Consider the following 18,857-nt stretch of genomic DNA (forward strand, 5'->3'; position numbering starts at 1 on the left):
TTCCATGAATCTATAATAATTTTAAAAGTTGAAAAAATTGAAGAGATTCCTATTATGTTGCTTTGAGGAAAAAGGGTCGAGTTACATCTTTTGAGGTTTTATTTTTCTTGTAACGTCTTGGGTGGGCTTGGTACAAAAGTTGCATATTCAGATGGAGCTGAATTTTAATTGCAAAGAAATGAATGCCTGTAATTTTTCAAATACTTCAGTGAATTGTTACAAGTGCTCTTATATTTTCCAGCCAGAGATGAATATTGTAGATTTATCTTTTAATTCCTTCATTTCCCCCAATTTATCTGATATTGTTTTCTGTAATTAGTGAAATTTTCCTTTAAAAATGGAATGAAATTAAAATGATAGCAATTCAGATTTATATGCTTGTAGAGATACAAAACTAGGATAGTGGAATAGTTAAAAAAAAATCCAGTCTTAGAACTGCCACAGGTTGGCTCTCTGCCTCTCTTCCCCTCTCCAGCTGCGTAACCTTGGAAAGATTGTAACCCAAGTTATTCTGTGAATAGAACTGTGCTGTTGGTTTTCTATCATTTAATTGTCATGTTCACCCAGACAAAACTTTTCTTATACTTATCTCATAGACAATACGTGTAGGACTCAGAGTTAAGGAACTTGTTCGAGGTCCAGGCTCACTGGTTGGGGAGCTGGGTTTGAACCCAAGGTACCTGTCTCCCATGGGTTTCCACAGCCCCATACTAGTAAGCCTGCCCTTTTGAATTCTAACATTCTAAGTTCCCATTTTTTTCCCTGTCCCTCAGTATCAGATACTCCATTCTTAGAGGAGTAAGCTGGGCAGTGCATTCCCCTGACCAGAAATTTAGCCCTAGATATGGAACTCAGCCTTGAAACCTGGAGGTTGTGTTCCTTTGGACCAGGTTACAGATGGCCTTCAGGAAACACATTTGATATAGGGAAGAGAGTCCTGGCCCATGTGACCACGTCATTGAGGCTTTTGATCATGTTGTATAAGAGTAAGGCGAATCTGATCGGGATGGCCATTTGAAAGCTTTAAAAGTAACTTATTTAGTGAGACCATCATTTCAATTCTGTTATTTATGTTGCATTGTATTATGAGCTTCATAACCATTCATATTTGTAAAGCATTGTGTAATCCTTATTGCTCTGTTAGAAAATCTCAGTTGCAGAGAATACTGTCCCACCTTTTATTGTACAACTAAAGAAACTGAATGAGTTACCAGGTGCTTAAGATATTTGTCGTTAATCGCTGAGGCAAGAAAGCTGTAGAACATTAGCTTTTATTTGTTGCGCAGCAGGAAGTGCCGCTGTGATGAGGGCTTTGTGCTCGTAAAGTGGGCCAACAAGAAGTCACATCACCAGGGTATTTGGGACCAGGGTATTTGGAAATCTACCCATCATTCACCCATTTACCAAACATTACCCATGTACCAGGTAGCCTGCAGATGCTGTGTGAAGTAGTGGTTGAAGTCCATGTGTGCATGACTTCATTCCCTTCTCCCCAACCCTGTTTCTAGACCTAGTTTCCAATATCAGCTTTAAAGCAGACCAGCAAAGTCAATTTCGGCAAGTCATATAACCTCTCTGAACTTCGGACACCTACTTTGCCATAATGCTATGTAGGTCAAATAATAGCTGGCCTACTAAAAAGTAGATTTTCAGTAAATGTACATTTTATCCTTCCTCTTGGTCAGAACTATTTTAGAACTCAGTTGTGTCTTTTCCCTGTATTTATTTATTTTTTGTTTAAACTTTACTAGTAACAGATTAAAAAGAAAGAAGGGAGGTCCTTTCATATTCTATGGCATTATAAATTCACCAAAAGGTAGAAACTCTTGATTTTTATGCCCTTTTCTCCTTTAATCCTATCGCTGTGGAGTGTTTTAGTTTTAGTATATCCTTAAAAAAACACAAAATCATTTAAAAGTAATAGATATTTATTATTGCCTATAAGCTCTGCTTCCCATATTGAACTATCCTTGAGTTGTTTTTAATAGGATCCTGTTGTCATCTTTTTAATACTTTGCATTCTGAATTTGTGAGAACAGGTACAAGGTGAGAGTATCCTAAGACCTTGCTTCCCAGATGCCACCTCAATTGAATGCTAAAAGCAGATTTTCAGATCCCACTCCTGGCTGACCAAGTCAGAATCTTCGCAAGAGAAACCTAGAAGTCTGTGGTTTTAATATGTAGCACTGGTGTTGCTTAGGATCTGGCCAGTCTGGGCTACGCTGTGCTAGGACCTAGTTCTTGGTGGGTGTGAATGTGATACAGGCATCACATTTGTACTGCAGATAATTGTGTTGGGTTTACTTCTGAATGTGAAGGATGGAGGCAAAGCAAAGATACTTGGTAATTCCTGCTTCTAGCCTAAGTAGTGGAGCATTTTTTTAAATTTTTACCTAAGAATATGCTTATTGATTTTAATAAGGAGGGTGGGAGAGAGGAAAGAAAGAAAAGAGAAAGCATCAACTGGTTGCCTCTCATATGTGCCCCAACCAGGAACCGAGCCCGAAAGCTAGGTAAGTGCCATGGCTGGAAATTGAACCTGCAGTCTTTTGGTGTACAGGGACAATGCTCAAACCAATTGAGCCACCCAGCCAGGGCCTAAGTTATAGAGCATTTTAAAATCTGAATACATACACTCCTGGAAACCACGTTGACATTATTCCATTTTTACATTATCAGACTTCATTACCATTTGCCTGGAAATCTGACTTTTCTGATACGGTCATCCCCCTCATCCATGGTTTCACTTCCCATAGTTTGTTCCCTCTGGGCAACTGCAGTCCTGAAATATTAAGTGTGAAAATCTAGAAATAAACAACTCATGAATTTTAACTTGCATGCCATTCTGAGTAGTGTGATAAAGGCTCACACTGTCCCACCAAGGACATGAACCATTCCTTTGCACAAGCTGTGTATGCTGTCCGCCCCTTAGGCGCTTAATAGCCATCTTGGTTCTCAGATTAGTTATCAGAGAGACCACATTGTCACCTAAAGTTTTACCATTCACCGTAAGTTTTACAACAGTATATATTGTTAATTGTTCTATTTTTAAAAATATATTTTATTGATTATGCTATTACAGTTGTCCCATTACTCCCCCTTCATTCCCCTCCACCCTACACACCCTCTCCCACTCACATTCTCCCCCTTTAGTTCATGTCCATGTGTCATAAGTTCTTTAGTTTCATTTCCCATACTATTCTTGCCCTCTCCCTATTTTCTACCTACCATCTATGCTACTTATTCTCTGTACTTTTTCCCCCTCTCTCCTCCTCCCGCTCCCCTGTCACTAACCCTTCATGTGTTCTCCATTTCTGTGGGTCTGTTCCTGTTGTAGTTGTTTGCTTAGTTTCTTTTGGTTTTGTTTTAGTTGTGGTTGTTAATAATTGTGAGTTTGCTGTCATTTTACTATACATGTTTTTTATCTTCTTTTTCTTAGATAAGTCACTTTAACATTTCATAAAATAAGGGCTTGGTGATAATGAACTCCTTTAACTTGACCTTATCTGAGAAGCACTTTATCTGTCCTTCCATTCTAAATGAAAGCTTTGCTGGATAGAACAATCTTGGATATAGGTCCTTGCCTTTCATGACTTGGAGTACTTGTTTCCAGCCCCTTCTTGCCTGTAAGGTCTCTTTTGAGAAATCAGCTGACAGTCTGATGGGAACTCCTTTGTAGGTTACTGTCTCCTTATCTCTTGCTGCTTCTAGGATTCTGTCCTTCATTTTTACCTTGGCTAATGTAATTATGACGTGCCTTGGTGTGTTCCTTCTTGGGTCCAACTTCTTTGGGACTCTCTGAGCTTCCTGGACTTCCTGGAAGTCTATTTCCTTTGCCAGAATGGGGAAGTTCTCCTTTATTATTTGTTCAAATAAGTTTTCCACTTGTTGCTGTTCCTCTTCTCGTTCTGGTATCCCTGTAATTCAGATGTTGGAATGTTTAAAGATATCCTGGAGGTTCCTAGACTTCTCCTCATTTTTTTGAATTCTTATTTCTCCATCCTTTTCTGTTTGTTTCTTTCTTCCTTCTGATCCACTCGATTGTTTTGAGTCCCAGTTTCCTTCCCATCACTATTGGTTCTTTGTGCATTTTCCTTCATTTCTCTCACCGTAGCCTGTATTTGTTCATCTAATTTACAGCCAAAATCAACCATTCTGTGAGCATCTTGATCACCAGTGCTTTGAGCTGTGCATCTGATAGGCTGGCTATCTCTCAGTCGCTTAAAAGTATTGGTTGTAGGGCTTTCATTCTGTTTGAGCCATCTCCCCCCGGCCTTGGTCTGGTCAAGCCCGTTACATATGAGGGGCAGAGCCTTAGGTGTTCACCAGGGCAGGGCACCCCAGTTGTTGGGTTTTGACATTGTATGTGGGGGTGGGGTCCGAGATGGAACAGTGGTGCTTGCTCCATCCTCCATCAAACATCAGTCCCTTCCGCTGCTTCCCCTGAGCAAACTGGGCCCCTCTGATGCCAATTCCCGTGTGGGTGGGCTTGTGCACCCCGTGGCACTTTCCAAGGACCTCTCCTGTGAGGCTAGGAGTCTCTCCCTGTGCCTCAACCCCCACAGGTGTTTTCAATCAGTGTTCCAAGGCTCTATTTCCCAGCGATGTGATCCTAGGTTGCATGCAGTGCCTTGCTTCACAATTCCCACCTCGCTGGGTCTGCCATTAGCCACCCTTTCACCGGGGTCTGCCAGCTACCACTTGCATGCTCAGGGTCCATCTGCTGTGGTCTTGTGTGCCCCAGTTGCCTTATGCGCCCCCGTCCCAACACTCTCTGTTCTCTGTGCTGCAACACCTGTGGCTGCCCGACTCCGCGCCTCCTACCGGCCTGGATGAACTGGTCTATTTCAACTTCTTGGTTGTCCAACTTCCATACAGTTCAATTTTCTGTCAGTTCTGGTTGTTATTCTGTTCCTAAATTGTTGTTGTCCCTATCTTGGTTGTGCGAGGAGGCACAGTGTGTCTACCTATGTCTCCATCTTGGCCAGAAGTTTAATTGTTCTATTTTATTATTAGTCATTGTTAATCTCTTACTGTGCCTAATTTATAAGTTAAACTTTATCATAGATATGTATGAATGGGAAAGGGGTCTTTAAATGTATCCCCCACAGTTGAAGGGAGACTACCGTATACCTTTTTAGATTGCATCAGAGATTTTTCAGAAGAATTTTATATTTTCATGAGTTTGTAATTCAGCTTGGATAGATAGCCATTACATGAACTAATTTCTGAGTTATAAACACTTGGACATAGTATACTTTACTATGAATTAAAAAGCAGGAAGACTAGAGCCACTTTTTCCAGATATATTTTTATTCAAATTACTATTAAAAGAATAAAAAAACACCAGTTTCCACAACTGCATATATTTTAGAGCAAGATTTTAAATAATTATTTCAGTTATTTGATAGGAAAAGTATAAGTGCCAATTGATTCCTTATTGATTTCGTAGGAAAAGTATTGAGTCCCTCATTGATTACCAATTGGTTTCTTTCTTCAGCGCTATTAATTGAACACCTACAGTGGGCCAGGCCTCAATATCAAACGTCATTTCATTTAATGTAATTTAACCATGGTAACTATACATTTCAAGAAAAGAAAATCTAGTTTTAATACACATTAATAATTTCTCAAAACTCTAAGAAGAATGAAAAGCCCTGTAAGGTCACCAGTAATGAAGCCACAAGCCAGGGCTACGCGGTTGCTGAGCGTCGACAGCCTTTTCCTCACTCCCTCTTGCAGCTTTACCCAACTGGGTCCTTAGTGACCTGTTTGCAGACTTGCAGTCATTTCCCTGTTGTCTTCCAGTTTCCATTTTTTAAAGCAGGAACTAGAGGAAAAAATGTGCTTGAGTTGAACTTTCTTTAAAACACTAAGAGTTTGTCATTTGTGTATATTATTATATTAATACTAGCATTGGAGTAATAATGCGTGTGTAAAAACATTCATTATAATTTTCCTCTCTTCCCCTCTCCTAATTATATATAATATATGAATTTACACATAGATATGTAAAAATGTGATTAGTCAATTTTTATATTTTTGTGACTTTTTCATTTAATATGACTTGAAGATTTAAATATTACCACATGTACTTCTACTTCATTCTTTTTAGTAACTGCATAGTATTTCATAGTATGAATATAACAAAGTTGACTTAACCTCTGTCCTGTTGATGGTCTATTAGATCTTTTTTCCTTTATTTTTTTAAATTCTGTTTTTCTCATTATGCTATTAGAGTTGTCCTGAGTTTTCCCCCTTTGCTACCCTCCACCCAGCACACCCCACTCCTTCAGGCTGTCCCCCAACATTGTTCATGTCCATGAGTCATGCATATTTGTTCTTTGGCTACTCCATTCCTACACCGTACTTTCCATCCCCATGCCTATTCTGTGACTACCTATTTGTACGTCTTAATCCACTCACCTCTTCACTCATTCCCCTCTACCTCCCTCCTATCTGGCAACCATTAAAATGTTCTCCATATCCATGATTCTATCTCTGTTCTTCTTGTTTGCTTAGTTTGTTTTTTAGATTCAACTGTTGATAGATACATATTTATTGTCATTTTATTGTTCATAGTTTTGATCTTCTTTTTCTTAAATTAGTTCTTTTGACATTTCATATAATAATGGTTTGATGATGATGAACTCCTTTAGTACTTTTTCTTGTCTGGGAAGCTCTTTATCTGTCCTTCAGTTTTAAATGATAGCTTTCCTGAGTAGAACAATCTTGACTGTAAGTCCCTGCTTTTCATAACTTTAAATATTTCCTGTCAAACCCTTCTAGCCTGCAAAGTTTCTTTTGAGAAATCAGCTGACAGTCTTATGGGAATTACCCTATAGGTAACTAACTTCTTTTCTCTTGCTGTTTTTAAGATTCTCTATCTTTAACCTTTGGCATTTTAATTATGATGTGTCTTGGAGTAAGCCTCTGCATCTTGTCTTGTTTGGGACTCTCTGTGTTTCCTGGACTTGCATGGCTGTTTCCTTCACCAAATGAGGGCATTTTCTTTCCTTATTTTTTCATATAGATTTCCAATTTCTTGCTCTTTCTCTTCTTCTTCTGGCACCCCTATGATACAAATGTTGGACCTTTTGAAGTAGTCCCAGAGGCTACTTATACTGTCCTCACTTTTTTTTCTTCGATTCATTTTTTTGTTGTTGTTCTAATTGCTTGTTTTGTGCCTCCTTATGTTCCAAATTATTGATTTGATTCTTGGTTTCATCCTCTCTACTGTTGTTTCCCTGTAAATTGTTCTTTATTTCAACTAGTGTATCCTTCGTTTCTGACTAGATCTTGTTTATGTTTTTAAGGTCCTCAATAAGGTCCTTGAGCATCCTTATAACCCCTGTTTTGAACTCTGCGCCTGATAGATTGCTTATCTCCATTTTGTTTAGCTCTTTTTCTAGAGTTTTGATAATGTTCTTTCATTTGGGCCATGTTTCTTTGTCTTCTTATTTTGGCAGTCTCCCTGTATTTGTTTCTATGTGTTGAGTAGAGCTGCTTTGACTCCAAGTCTTAGTAGCATGGCCTAATATAGTAGGTGTCCTATAGGGCACAGTGGCACAGCCTCCTGTATCACCCACGCTAGGTACTCAAGTGCACCCTTTGTGTGAGCTGAGTACACCCTCCTGTTGTAGTTGAGCCTTGATTGCTGTTAACAGGTCAATGGGAGGGATTTACCCAGTCCAGTCAGCCGCAAGGACTGGTTGTGACCACTGACCACCACCCTCTGCCTTCTGTGGATAATCAGCTGTGTGGGAATAGGGTAGAAGTCTCTGACATGGTCTGTAGCTGCCCACTGGGTATGTAGACTCTGGGGTTTCCTGGATGGTGCAAGGCAAGGTCGGCCCCAACCTCTGCTTTGCCCAGGACCACCCTGAGTGAGCTATAAAGCAATCTGAGATGGCTGCTACTTATGCTGGGTTTGAAGATTCTAGTTGAAAGCAAGCTGTGAATCCGGGCTATCTGCTACTAGTGCTGGGCCTGGTGCTCACTGAGGTCAACTGTTGCTTGTTTGAGAGGATTTAGGCAATTGTGAAGCATGAACCAAGGCCAGCCATTCATATGGAAAAGCAGTTTGGGTGGGCCCATATTTGGGTGGGGCAGAGTCTCAGGGGATCTCCAGGGTGAAGCAAAGAGTGTTAGCCAGGTTGATGGAGTTCCATATATGACACCAGCTTACAGGCTCTGTGGGGAGAGCATTCAGAAAAGGGACAATGGCCTCTGCTCACCTTGATGCCAGACGCTTTAGTTTTTCCCTATGTGCCACTGGTGCCTTTCAAGCTGCTACTTGCTGCTGGAACTCAGAAGGAGCCAGTCTGAGTAGGTGAGTGTGTGTATGGGATCTTTAAGAGAAACTGCTTTGGACTCCAGAAGTTTCTTCCACTGACTCAATCCCTGCTTCCCTTTGCAACCAGAAGTTGTGGGAACTTAACTTCCTGGAACTGGAACTCCAGGCTGGGGGTCTGGTGTGGGACTGGGACTCCTCATTCCTGAGATATCCCTCCTGAATTTGTATCCACCACACATGGGTGTGGAACCAGCCCATTCTGCGTCAGCGCCCCTACTGCTTGTCTGGATGGATGTGGTTTCTTTAATTCTGTAGTTGTCAGACTTCCATTCGACTAGATTTCTGATGGTTCTGAATGATGGCTGTTCTGTTTTTTTAGCTGTAATTTTTATGTCTTTGAGGGAACAGGCAAGCCATGTCTGCTTATGCTGCCATCTTGACTGGATGTCCCTGTAAGATCTTGTGATAGATCTTGAGGTCATAAGAATTTCATAGTGACTTTACTAATTGGTTTCACCTTTCTCTTGGCTCCTCACATTACCTACTATCCACATCATTTATTTTCTGATTTACGCATATTTTCTAGAGTAAAAGAGCCTAACATTCAACTCTCACTCTTAAAGAAGTTACGCTTTTTTTTTCTATTTTTCATTGTATTTCTAGGAGTGACATTGGTTAATAAAATTATATACATTTCAGGTGCACAATTCTGCAACACATCATCCATATATTGTATGTTCACCACCCCCAGTCAAGCCTCCTTCCACCACCATTTATCCTTCCTAAACCTTCTTCTACCTCCCCCTACCTAAGAAATTATGCTACTTTTTCTAAATCAAGATTTAGGTTTGTTTGTTTTTTAATTTACATTCTATTGATTTTATTCTCAGGGAAAAGTTTAAAATATTTTAAGAACACATATAAACAATATAACCTGGTTAAGGGAAGATATCTTTTCTCCATTTCATCATGCAGAGGCCTGGGAACCTGAGTAATTTAAGAAGGCAATGAATGTGTGTGTGATTCTGTTTAACAAATGGTTCATGGACACTCACATGCCTAAAATTTCCACATTGGTGGTTCTTTTGGGTTCAGGCTTATAAAATACCTATTGAAATATACATTGAAGGGCAATAAGTATGCAAATTTTAATGGTGACAGAAGAATTGCTAAAAGCTTTGAAATAAAGTGGTACAACACAGAGGGACCCTTTTTGGGCAAATCCCAAAAGATGTCAGAAGTTGAATGCAAGTAATAAATCTGTGTTTCTCCATTTGCTACTCATCTTCTGCATCTGAGATATGCACAGTTGTTTTTATTTAGGGTGGCATTCATGCTTTATCAATGCTCCTGTAGCGAAAGTGTGGCCAGCTGCCTCCATTACACAAAGTGGCAATTCTTCCCAACCCTTTGCTATTACAGTTTCCAGGGGGTAATATCAGCGCTCTGTAACTTGACTCCTCACAGATAGATGTGCACATACCCACAACACACACACAGGTAAGAGGTGTCCCCCAAAAAATGCCTCATTCCCTTTGGTATGTCCAGACTGATTTTGAGAAAATTTCATACCCACAGGCTACACAGCTTGTTACATGCAGAGTTAGGACCTCTGACTTATTTGAAGGATGTAATTTCATAACAGGGTCTTCTGAAATTGCTTGCACTATGTGGAGTCCAAAGTCATTTCCAAAGGAGAACATAATCACAAGTTTGAGGCAGAAAGTAAAAAAAATACTTAGCTGATAATGATGTACTGCACAGAAATTTAAGCAAATTAACAGAACTTTGTCAGTTGCAGCAGGAGTTATGAACTTGAGGAATTTAGACTTCTTAAAATGAGCCATATTATGGGAAGGGAAATACATCTACTCTTTATGGAAGGAAATCTTTAATATTCTAATTTCTGAATAGGTGAAAACTTACCCAAAATATTTTCCTGAGCAAGTCTAATTCCTTCCTATTTTTTCATACTAACCTTTTTTTTTTTCACATTCTTTTCACCCTTGTTTTCTTTCACTAGGGATTGCGTATTTAGGTTTGGACAGAGGAGAGAGGAAAGAAGTGGTTAGTAACAAAAAGAACCAAAATTCCAAGTCGACTTTTGATCCGGGTTAAACCCAATTTCTCTCCTAGTTGACAATTAATTTGGTGCTACAATGTCAGATTTCAGTAGTTAATCTGTAAAATGAGAAGATGTCTGATCCAATTGCCTAACCATCCATTTAACCATGTTACACATTTTTATTTACAGTAAACCATGATTTCAGCCTCGTGTATGTAGTAAAGCAGGCAGGCATCTTCAGAGTTCAGGGAAGGCAGCACAGGTGCTGTACGTATCTGAGGTATGAAGAGAGACTTACATGAGTAGCAAACAATAAAAACAAAAGCACGGCCCTCCCTGAAGTTTGGGAATTTCCCCTTTATTTTGTAGCAGGTAAAGCTACCCCAGCTATATAAACCCAAAGACAGTACAGTCTTATTTCCTACCTTCTTCTCAGCTCCAACTCCATTTCTCCTCCCTTGGAGGTAACCAGTGCTAATGTCCTACTGGTTACCTCCAGTAGGAGTTTCTTTTACCTACTTCTCTTTTCAAAATATACAAATGTGCAGATTACATTTCCCCTAAAAAGGATCATACTCTGCACATTCCTCTGCATCTTGCTTCTTGCCTCACTCTACCTGCTTTACACTGCTCAGGCCCTCCCTGCCGGGCCCCTCCTTCCCTCCTTCCCTCGGATCTCCTCTGATGTCATATCCTCAGAGGGCTGCTTCCTGATCACCTGTTCACCTCTCCTCCCTACCCCCTCAATTTTTCCCCTCAATTTATTATTTTCTTCATGTCTGTTTAGTGACGCGTGTCCCTCCCTACATTAGAATATTATCTCCATGTGAGCAGTGACTTTAGTTTGTTCTCTACTCTGTCTGCAGTGCCTAGACCAGTGCCTAGACCAGTGCCTGCACACTGTGGGTCTTAGGTAAATGCTTAGAAAATGAACGAATGTGAATCATCCAATTTCCCAGCTGTGGGGATGTCTAGAGTATGGATGAACCACGGCTTATATAACCATTTCCTTACTGATGGCCATTCAAGCTCTTCCAAGTTTTAGTCATTACATGTGCTTATAAGAAAGATGCCAGAATATGGGATCGCTGGGCCCAAAGACAGGCACATTTTTGTTTTAAATATATGATGCCCAATTACATCGTCACAAGATTACTGCCATTTGCACCCCACGTGCAATGATGAAACCACCTGTTTTCCCAAAATTTTCTCAGGGCAAGATTTTATCTGTCTTCCATCTTACAAGAGGTTGGTGTGGAGGGAGCTCTTCCTTTGTTTTAATTGGTATTCCCATATAAATTATCAAGTTTGAAGATTTTAATATATGTTTATTTATCATTTTTTAGCCTCTGTGAATTGCCTGTTTATAGCACTTTGTCATTACTCTTGACTTTCAAATTTTCTTATCAACTTGTAGTTGCTGTTGGTATTGACGATATTAATTCTTTATTTGCCATAGGTATGTGGCCCATTATCTTTCCCATTCTACCATTTGTCTTTCAAGCTTACTAATTTTATCATTTTTATATAGTCAAAACTGCCTTTTAGGCTTTTGGGTTTTCAATTTAGAGTAGAAAAGTTTCTCCTAACCAAGGCTAAAACATATTTTGATTTTCTGTAATATTTTGATGTTTTTAAATAATTAAGTCTCTTGTTCAGCTGGAATCTTTATTATATATGATATAGTGATTTAGCTTTGTTCTTCCAAATTTTCAATTATGTTCAACACCATCTCTTAAACCACAGATGTGAAGTTTAAAGCAGTGGCTTTGATTTAAATATATGGACTTACCTATACACTATGTATATGTCTATGTAATATGTGGGTATGTATATACATATATAAATTTGAATCTATTTCTTAATTCTCTGTTCTTGTCCCTTGACCTATGTGTGTGTGTATCTTGTAGTTTTATATATCTCTACACATAACTGTTTTATTATGATATTTCTGAGTAAATTGTTAAGTCTTAAAGGATAAATTTTCCCTCACAAGTCTACTTTTCTAGACTACTCTTGACTAGTATCAAATAATTGTTATTGCATATGATTTTTAGAAGTCATTTCCATTGAACCTGTCAAAACTGCATAAAATCTGGCTTTTGAAAGAAGCGTCTGACTGGATGGGATGGGCTATAGTAAAGAGAGGCGGTAGTGGGGAGCTGGTTAAGAGGTGCTCTCAGTTATTTGGGCTTTGACCTTGAGATGTGATGTGCAGAGGAAAGCAGATCAGACTGTTAGAGTGGAGGACTGAACAAACCTGGTGCAGGAGTTGGGGCTGCGGGGCAGCAGAGGTCCGGGGGTGGCAGGGGGTGGCAGGAAGGAGAGCGGCAGCGTGTCCCTGTGCACAGGCGCCAAGTTTACATGGGAGGGCCATTGGTAGAAGACAGAAACTGCTGGTGATGTCACTAATCATTTGGGTCACTTTAAAATATTTAAAGAGGTTTTCCAATAAAGATCTGGAGCTTTTCAGACATACTTAAGTCCTTATTCACTCTCTTGTGGGTCCCTACTTTTTTCTGACTCATTCCTACTTTTGGCAGCTTCTGTAGAGGGAAGATTATGTAAATAATCACCGAATGAAGTGTCCCTTTCTCAAGAGTAGAATTTTTTTCCATATATGGTAAAATGCCAGTTTTTTAAGATCTTGTTCCTCTTCAGTAGAAATATTTTTCTACAAATGCTGTATATGAATAGCTTTATTTTTGCAAAGCTTGATATTATTTCAAAGTCACTGTAGTTTTCTCATAATCTTAAAAAAAACTTTTTAGACTACTGAATATAGTAGTTTTAACTATCATTTTAACTATCAAAATTACACACTAGTTTGTCTTAAGGTGTTGTGGAAATAGGTTTGTTCTCATGGCTTTTCCATTCATTTGTTTTTGCAGAACTTGATAGCCCAGAAGAGTTAGGGAAAAAGCGAATCTGCAGGATCATCACTAAGGATTTCCCACAGTACTTTGCAGTAGTTTCACGGATTAAGCAGGAAAGCAATCAGATCGGTCCAGAAGGGGGAATTCTGAGCAGCACCACTGTGCCCCTGGTCCAAGCTTCTTTCCCAGAGGGTGCTTTAACCAAAAGAATACGAGTGGGCCTCCAGGTAATGTTCGCAAAACAGTTCTTTTCCTGGGTACATGGACATAGTTTGTTTTTTCCTGTATAAAAATATTACCTGGGTCCCGATGAAAGATCATTTTTTTAAACCATAGGTTATTGGTCTCAGTATGTGGAGAACAGAAGCACCAGAGGTCAAATACGCTGTCAAAGAAATGACCCATATTCGATATAGTTTAGAATATGTCATGTCGTAAAAATTAGCAATAGTGAAACTTGCAAGCTTTCAAATTTTGGTTTAAGTAAATTGTAAATGAGAGGTTTTATCTGTCCAAATCAGTTGGAACTTGTTTTGGTTTGAAAGCTAACTAAAAATCTTGGCAAGGATGGTCTTTCATGTATTTATCCATTTCGTTTAGACTGAATAAGTACTTAACCAGTATTTTTTTCCTTACTGAATAAGGAAAATAGCCTGAAATAGCTTAATTTGCATTGTTAATTAATACCGTATTTAATATTTTAACTGAAAGTTCATGTTCTTTTTGTGAGGCTTGCCTCTCATGCCCAGAAAGCTGGGTTGTTCAGAGCTGAGCATTCTAAGTCCTAGGAAGGCCTTCGGTAAACACTTAGCTAACGAGACCACCTTACATTCCAGTGGGATGAAGTTCCCTTCAACTCTCTTCCATAGTGAATGTTTTACCAAATAGCAAAGAGACTGAAAGGAAGAAGTTAAGCTTGGTAAACTGGAATTGAAATCTTTTGCAATCACAGCTGCCTTTTTGTTACTGAACTCTGAAAAACCTCAATTTTTACATGGGTGCAAGTTGTCTTTGTAATGTTTTATGGAATGTCCTACATAGGGTTAAAATATATTGGATGTGGTATTTGTTGTCCCTTACCGTGCATTAGATTAGGATGCGTCTGTGCCGTGAGATTGGATTCCCGCTCTGTCACACAAGCCCATGCTGTGGGTTACATTGGGGAAATACTCAGGAGGACTGGTTCCTCTTTCAGTGTTAGGCTGCTTGAGGTTTGTTTGGTTTGGTTTGTTTGTTCATTTATTTATTTTTTTTTACACCTTCCTGAAATAGAAAGGATGAAGAAAAAAGACATTTATCGGTTGTGTTTTTGGTGTTTTCCTCCTCACTTAAAAAGTCAACTTTCAAAAAAGAAGTCAACTTTCCAATGAGATTAAAAAAAAAAGTCCACTTTCATTTATGGTCCTTTTTCTGTCTGTAGGCTCAGCCAGTTCCAGATGAAATTGTGAAAAAGATCCTTGGAAACAAAGCAACATTTAGCCCAATTGTCACTGTGGAACCAAGAAGAAGGAAATTCCATAAACCCATCACAATGACCATTCCGGTGCCCCCACCCTCAGGAGAAGGCGTGTCCAACGGATACAAGGGGGACACCACACCGAATCTGCGCCTTCTCTGTAGCATCACAGGTTTGGTTACATTGTTGTTGTACTTGCTATTGACGCCAGCCAGCATTTGCAGTAATGGCTGCATTCACCCTTTTAGTCCAGAAAATTGATTCACGCAATACAAAGGAGTTGCTTCTGAACTTTCCGGATAGTTCTTGCTTTTTTTAAAATTAAAACATAAAATAACTATATTGTTTTTCTGAAACAATAAATCCTGGCACTTACAAATTACACTTATGAAATCCACTTATAAACTGGTTACCCCAATTTTAGCCATTCATTAGTACCCAAATGAACAGATAAGTATTTTTTTAAAATCTAATATCTTACAAGGAGATCACTATAAGCCAATAAAAGTATAAACTACCTTTTGTGCATGCTATCATTAATTGAAAGTGTGGAAGTTTCACAGGTTACTGGCAATTCAGGAAGAACGGGATAATGATGCAAATATTACATGGGGCTTCTCTCATAATAGAGTCAAAATATCTGCTGTTGTCCTTGTAGGGGGCACCTCACCTGCTCAGTGGGAAGACATCACAGGAACTACTCCTTTGACGTTTATAAAGGATTGTGTATCTTTTACAACCAATGTTTCAGCCAGGTATGGAAAGAAAGAATTCCAAAAAGCACTAAGGAATTCGTTGTATTGCCTTTTGGAAAGTAAAAATTGTTGTGTTCAATACTAGTGTGGTTATTTTTTAGTTTTGTTGGTGAAGTTGAATCTGACTCAGAAATTTAAAATTCACTGTGATAAGTCATTTAATCCAGTCCTTAAAGGAAGCTATAAGGTGCAGGACACGATTCTTCCAAGTACAAATTCTTAGCAAGTTTAATTCATAAATACTGATTGGATTTTTCTCCCATAAAATGCTTGCTCCTTCCAATAATAAAGTAATAGGGTAAAAACTCTTAAACAGGAGTAGAAAGGAAGGCTTATCACTGGTATATGTTCCAGAGGAACAGGAATTTTATGGGAAAGAAACAGAGAAAAATCTTCTTAGCATTTTCTGTGTTTGATAAACAGCAAAAATCCATGTGTGTGTTTGGATGTGTAAGTTAACATTTTGGTTTAGTTCCTTTTATACTCTAATTTTTTAATGGTGAATTTTTTTTCAAGATTTGATGTTTAAATCACTTTATTTTCATACTTTGGGTTTGGTTTTGTTTTTTTATCAGATTTTGGCTTGCGGACTGCCATCAAGTTTTAGAAACTGTGGGGTTAGCCACACAACTATACAGAGAATTAATATGTGTTCCTTATATGGCCAAGTTTGTTGTTTTTGCCAAAACGAATGATCCTGTAGAATCCTCCCTGCGATGTTTCTGCATGACAGATGACAAAGTGGACAAAACTTTAGAGCAGCAAGAAAACTTTGAGGAAGTTGCAAGAAGCAAAGATATTGAGGTACCTTGTTCAGAACAAGTTTATTCAATTATGTTCCCCAGATACAGGGTTTTATTTTGAAATCGTAATAGCACTCACTGTAACTCTCAAGTATATTATTGATTTTAGGTTTTTTTTTAAAAAATCAATATAGATTCATTCTGAAATTATTTTAAGTGTTTTGAGTTTATCTTAGTTGGTTAAAATATAGTACAAATGAATCTAAGCCATGGTTTCCATGTTCCTGTAGCTACTTGAGTTATGTTACGTGCATGGTCACTGTCTACACACATTACCATGATTTTCCCTTTTCAAACCCAGCCATCAGATATGTATTCAAGAGTCAAAAAAAAAAAGAAAGGCCTTTCAAAGTCTATCTAAATAGCGGTTGACATCAGATACTTTCTCAAACATGTTTACAAGTTGCTAGAGTAGAAATATATAATTCTGTCTTGTATGTTTCCATAATACCGTTTCCAGTCATAATTATTGAACTGTGAGCCAGAAGAGTTCCTCTGTGGTGAATAGAACCACAGAAGTAATTTCCTAATAAGGAAGCAAATGTGGCACAGAAACATCATTCTTTCAATATTATGCGACTTAAAATTTCAAAGTTCTTTTAACTAAAACTAACATTAAATTTTGTATTTCTTTTTACTCCAAAAGGTGCTGGAAGGAAAACCTATTTATGTTGATTGTTATGGAAATCTGGCTCCACTGACCAAAGGAGGACAACAGCTTGTTTTTAACTTTTATGCTTTCAAAGAAAATAGACTGCCATTTTCCATCAAGGTAAATTACCTTCAATGGAGACTCTATGAATTTTAAAAAATGCTCTTAAGAGAATTAAAAGGAAAGATTCAAATGATTTATTCAGTTTGAAATACCCCACCAAACTTGAAGTCATAGGAACAGGTCAGTTTTTGTCTTAGTTCTACCTGAGTGTACTTTCCAGCTAAGAAAACTTTGCAACTAGTTCAAGAGTCTTTACCGTTTAAACAGCTAAATAAGCATTCATGTTTAAGCAAATGTTTATAAGACCAAATACTGTGCATTTGGTCTTATAAGATGCAAATACAAAATGCATCAGATCTAGTCAATGCTCAGTAATCAAGTAATGTGTGGAGCTGAAATTCAGTATTCAAATTCCACCTTCACTTCTGATGGAGCCCAGGGACGTTCTGGAGAGACCGTCCTTCTTCTCAGAGGACGGAAGGACATAGGACATTACTTGACTGTCATTATTGTTAGCTGTTAGTATTGTTGCCAGTCCTGAGGCTTTGAGAAGAAGAATTTATTTGACAGGAAGCAGATACATGTAAGCCAGACTCTACAATGCATAGCTGGGGTCAGACAAGCAGCCTCAACAATCCTGTGCTCAGAGTAGTGACTGGACATTCCAAATCTCGCTGGGTGTAAATGTGACCCCCTTGGTTGACATGCAATTGTTATCATCATCTCTTCCCCTGATGTTCCCTGCCTCTTGAAGGTCTCCAAAAACAAACATGATTAACTGTTATAAACACAGGAATCCTCAGAAAATTCTCTTTCTGTAACTGTTAACTACATAAATTCTTCTAGATTAGAGACACCAGCCAAGAGCCCTGTGGTCGTCTGTCTTTTCTGAAAGAACCAAAGACAACAAAAGGACTGCCTCAAACAGCTGTTTGCAACTTAAATATCACTCTGCCAGCACATAAAAAGGTATCTTTTAATATTGGTATATATTGACTTTCTTTCCCTGGTCTTGAAGGAGTGGGCCCTTGGTATGCAATTAAGGAATGCTTTGTACCATGATTAAAGCTCTTGAAACTCCAGTTCAGTTAGTCTCTTTGTGTAGATTGACTAAGTCTTGTTACTGTGGTGTCAGATTCTTATGGTTTGTATGATGGAGTCCTCTGTTTATTGCTTCTGCTTCTGCTGGTAGTTCCTAGAGTTTTATGCTTTCAGAGAGCATCACATTAATTTGCTGCGGATGTACCATTCTTGATATATTTTGTTGGCTTCTTTTGATTTGCTGTGCCTTCTAAATCAGCTTGCATTTTGTGCTCCCTACTGAGTCCTTTTCATATCCTGATATTCTTTTCTGCTGTCCATTATAATATTCCTTGTCTCTGCAATGCATCTTGGAACCAAAAGGAGACAGAGTCAGATCAAGATGATGAGGTAATATGAACACTTCTGCTTTTATTCTGTCAGAGATAGAATAGAAATTGAATCTGTATAAAAGAAGTTACAGGGGGCTGAAGTGTGGGAAATGTATTATATATTTTTTAGCCTAAGTGAGTAAAGGGTGTATATTTATCTTAAAGAATGGTTCACTCTTCGTCCACATATATGTATATAATAGTACTTCAGTAAAATCATAATCCTGATACTGATTTTAAAAGACAAACTAAAGTTCATTAAACATTCTAAAATGTGATTGGCATGTATCAAGTGTACATCTGTGCATATTTTTCCATAGTAACAATTGTGTTATAACTTTTCAATCAAGATCATGGGTGATATGTGAAATTCTACAAATTAACCTATGTTTTATATAATGTAAAATATATACTCAATGGCTATTGATAAATATTTTATATTCTATTTTTAAAAATTTATCTTGGCCGTTATTTAAGGA

At 38.4% G+C, this 18,857-nt stretch overlaps 1 protein-coding gene across 1 annotated transcript in view; it reads left to right on the forward strand.

Moving 5' to 3' along the window:
* Positions 1–18,857, forward strand: part of ANK3 (ankyrin 3) — a 328,085-nt gene that overhangs the window by 264,703 nt on the left and 44,525 nt on the right. The window contains 7 exon segments of the mRNA XM_036026924.1: positions 13,253–13,464; positions 14,658–14,865; positions 15,352–15,448; positions 16,024–16,252; positions 16,898–17,023; positions 17,813–17,935; positions 18,371–18,397. Of these exon segments, the coding sequence (XP_035882817.1) occupies positions 13,253–13,464; positions 14,658–14,865; positions 15,352–15,448; positions 16,024–16,252; positions 16,898–17,023; positions 17,813–17,935; positions 18,371–18,397 (1,022 nt within the window).

The sequence above is a fragment of the Phyllostomus discolor genome, chromosome 5 (assembly GCF_004126475.2).
Source record: "Phyllostomus discolor isolate MPI-MPIP mPhyDis1 chromosome 5, mPhyDis1.pri.v3, whole genome shotgun sequence".
Taxonomy (NCBI): domain Eukaryota; kingdom Metazoa; phylum Chordata; class Mammalia; order Chiroptera; family Phyllostomidae; genus Phyllostomus; species Phyllostomus discolor.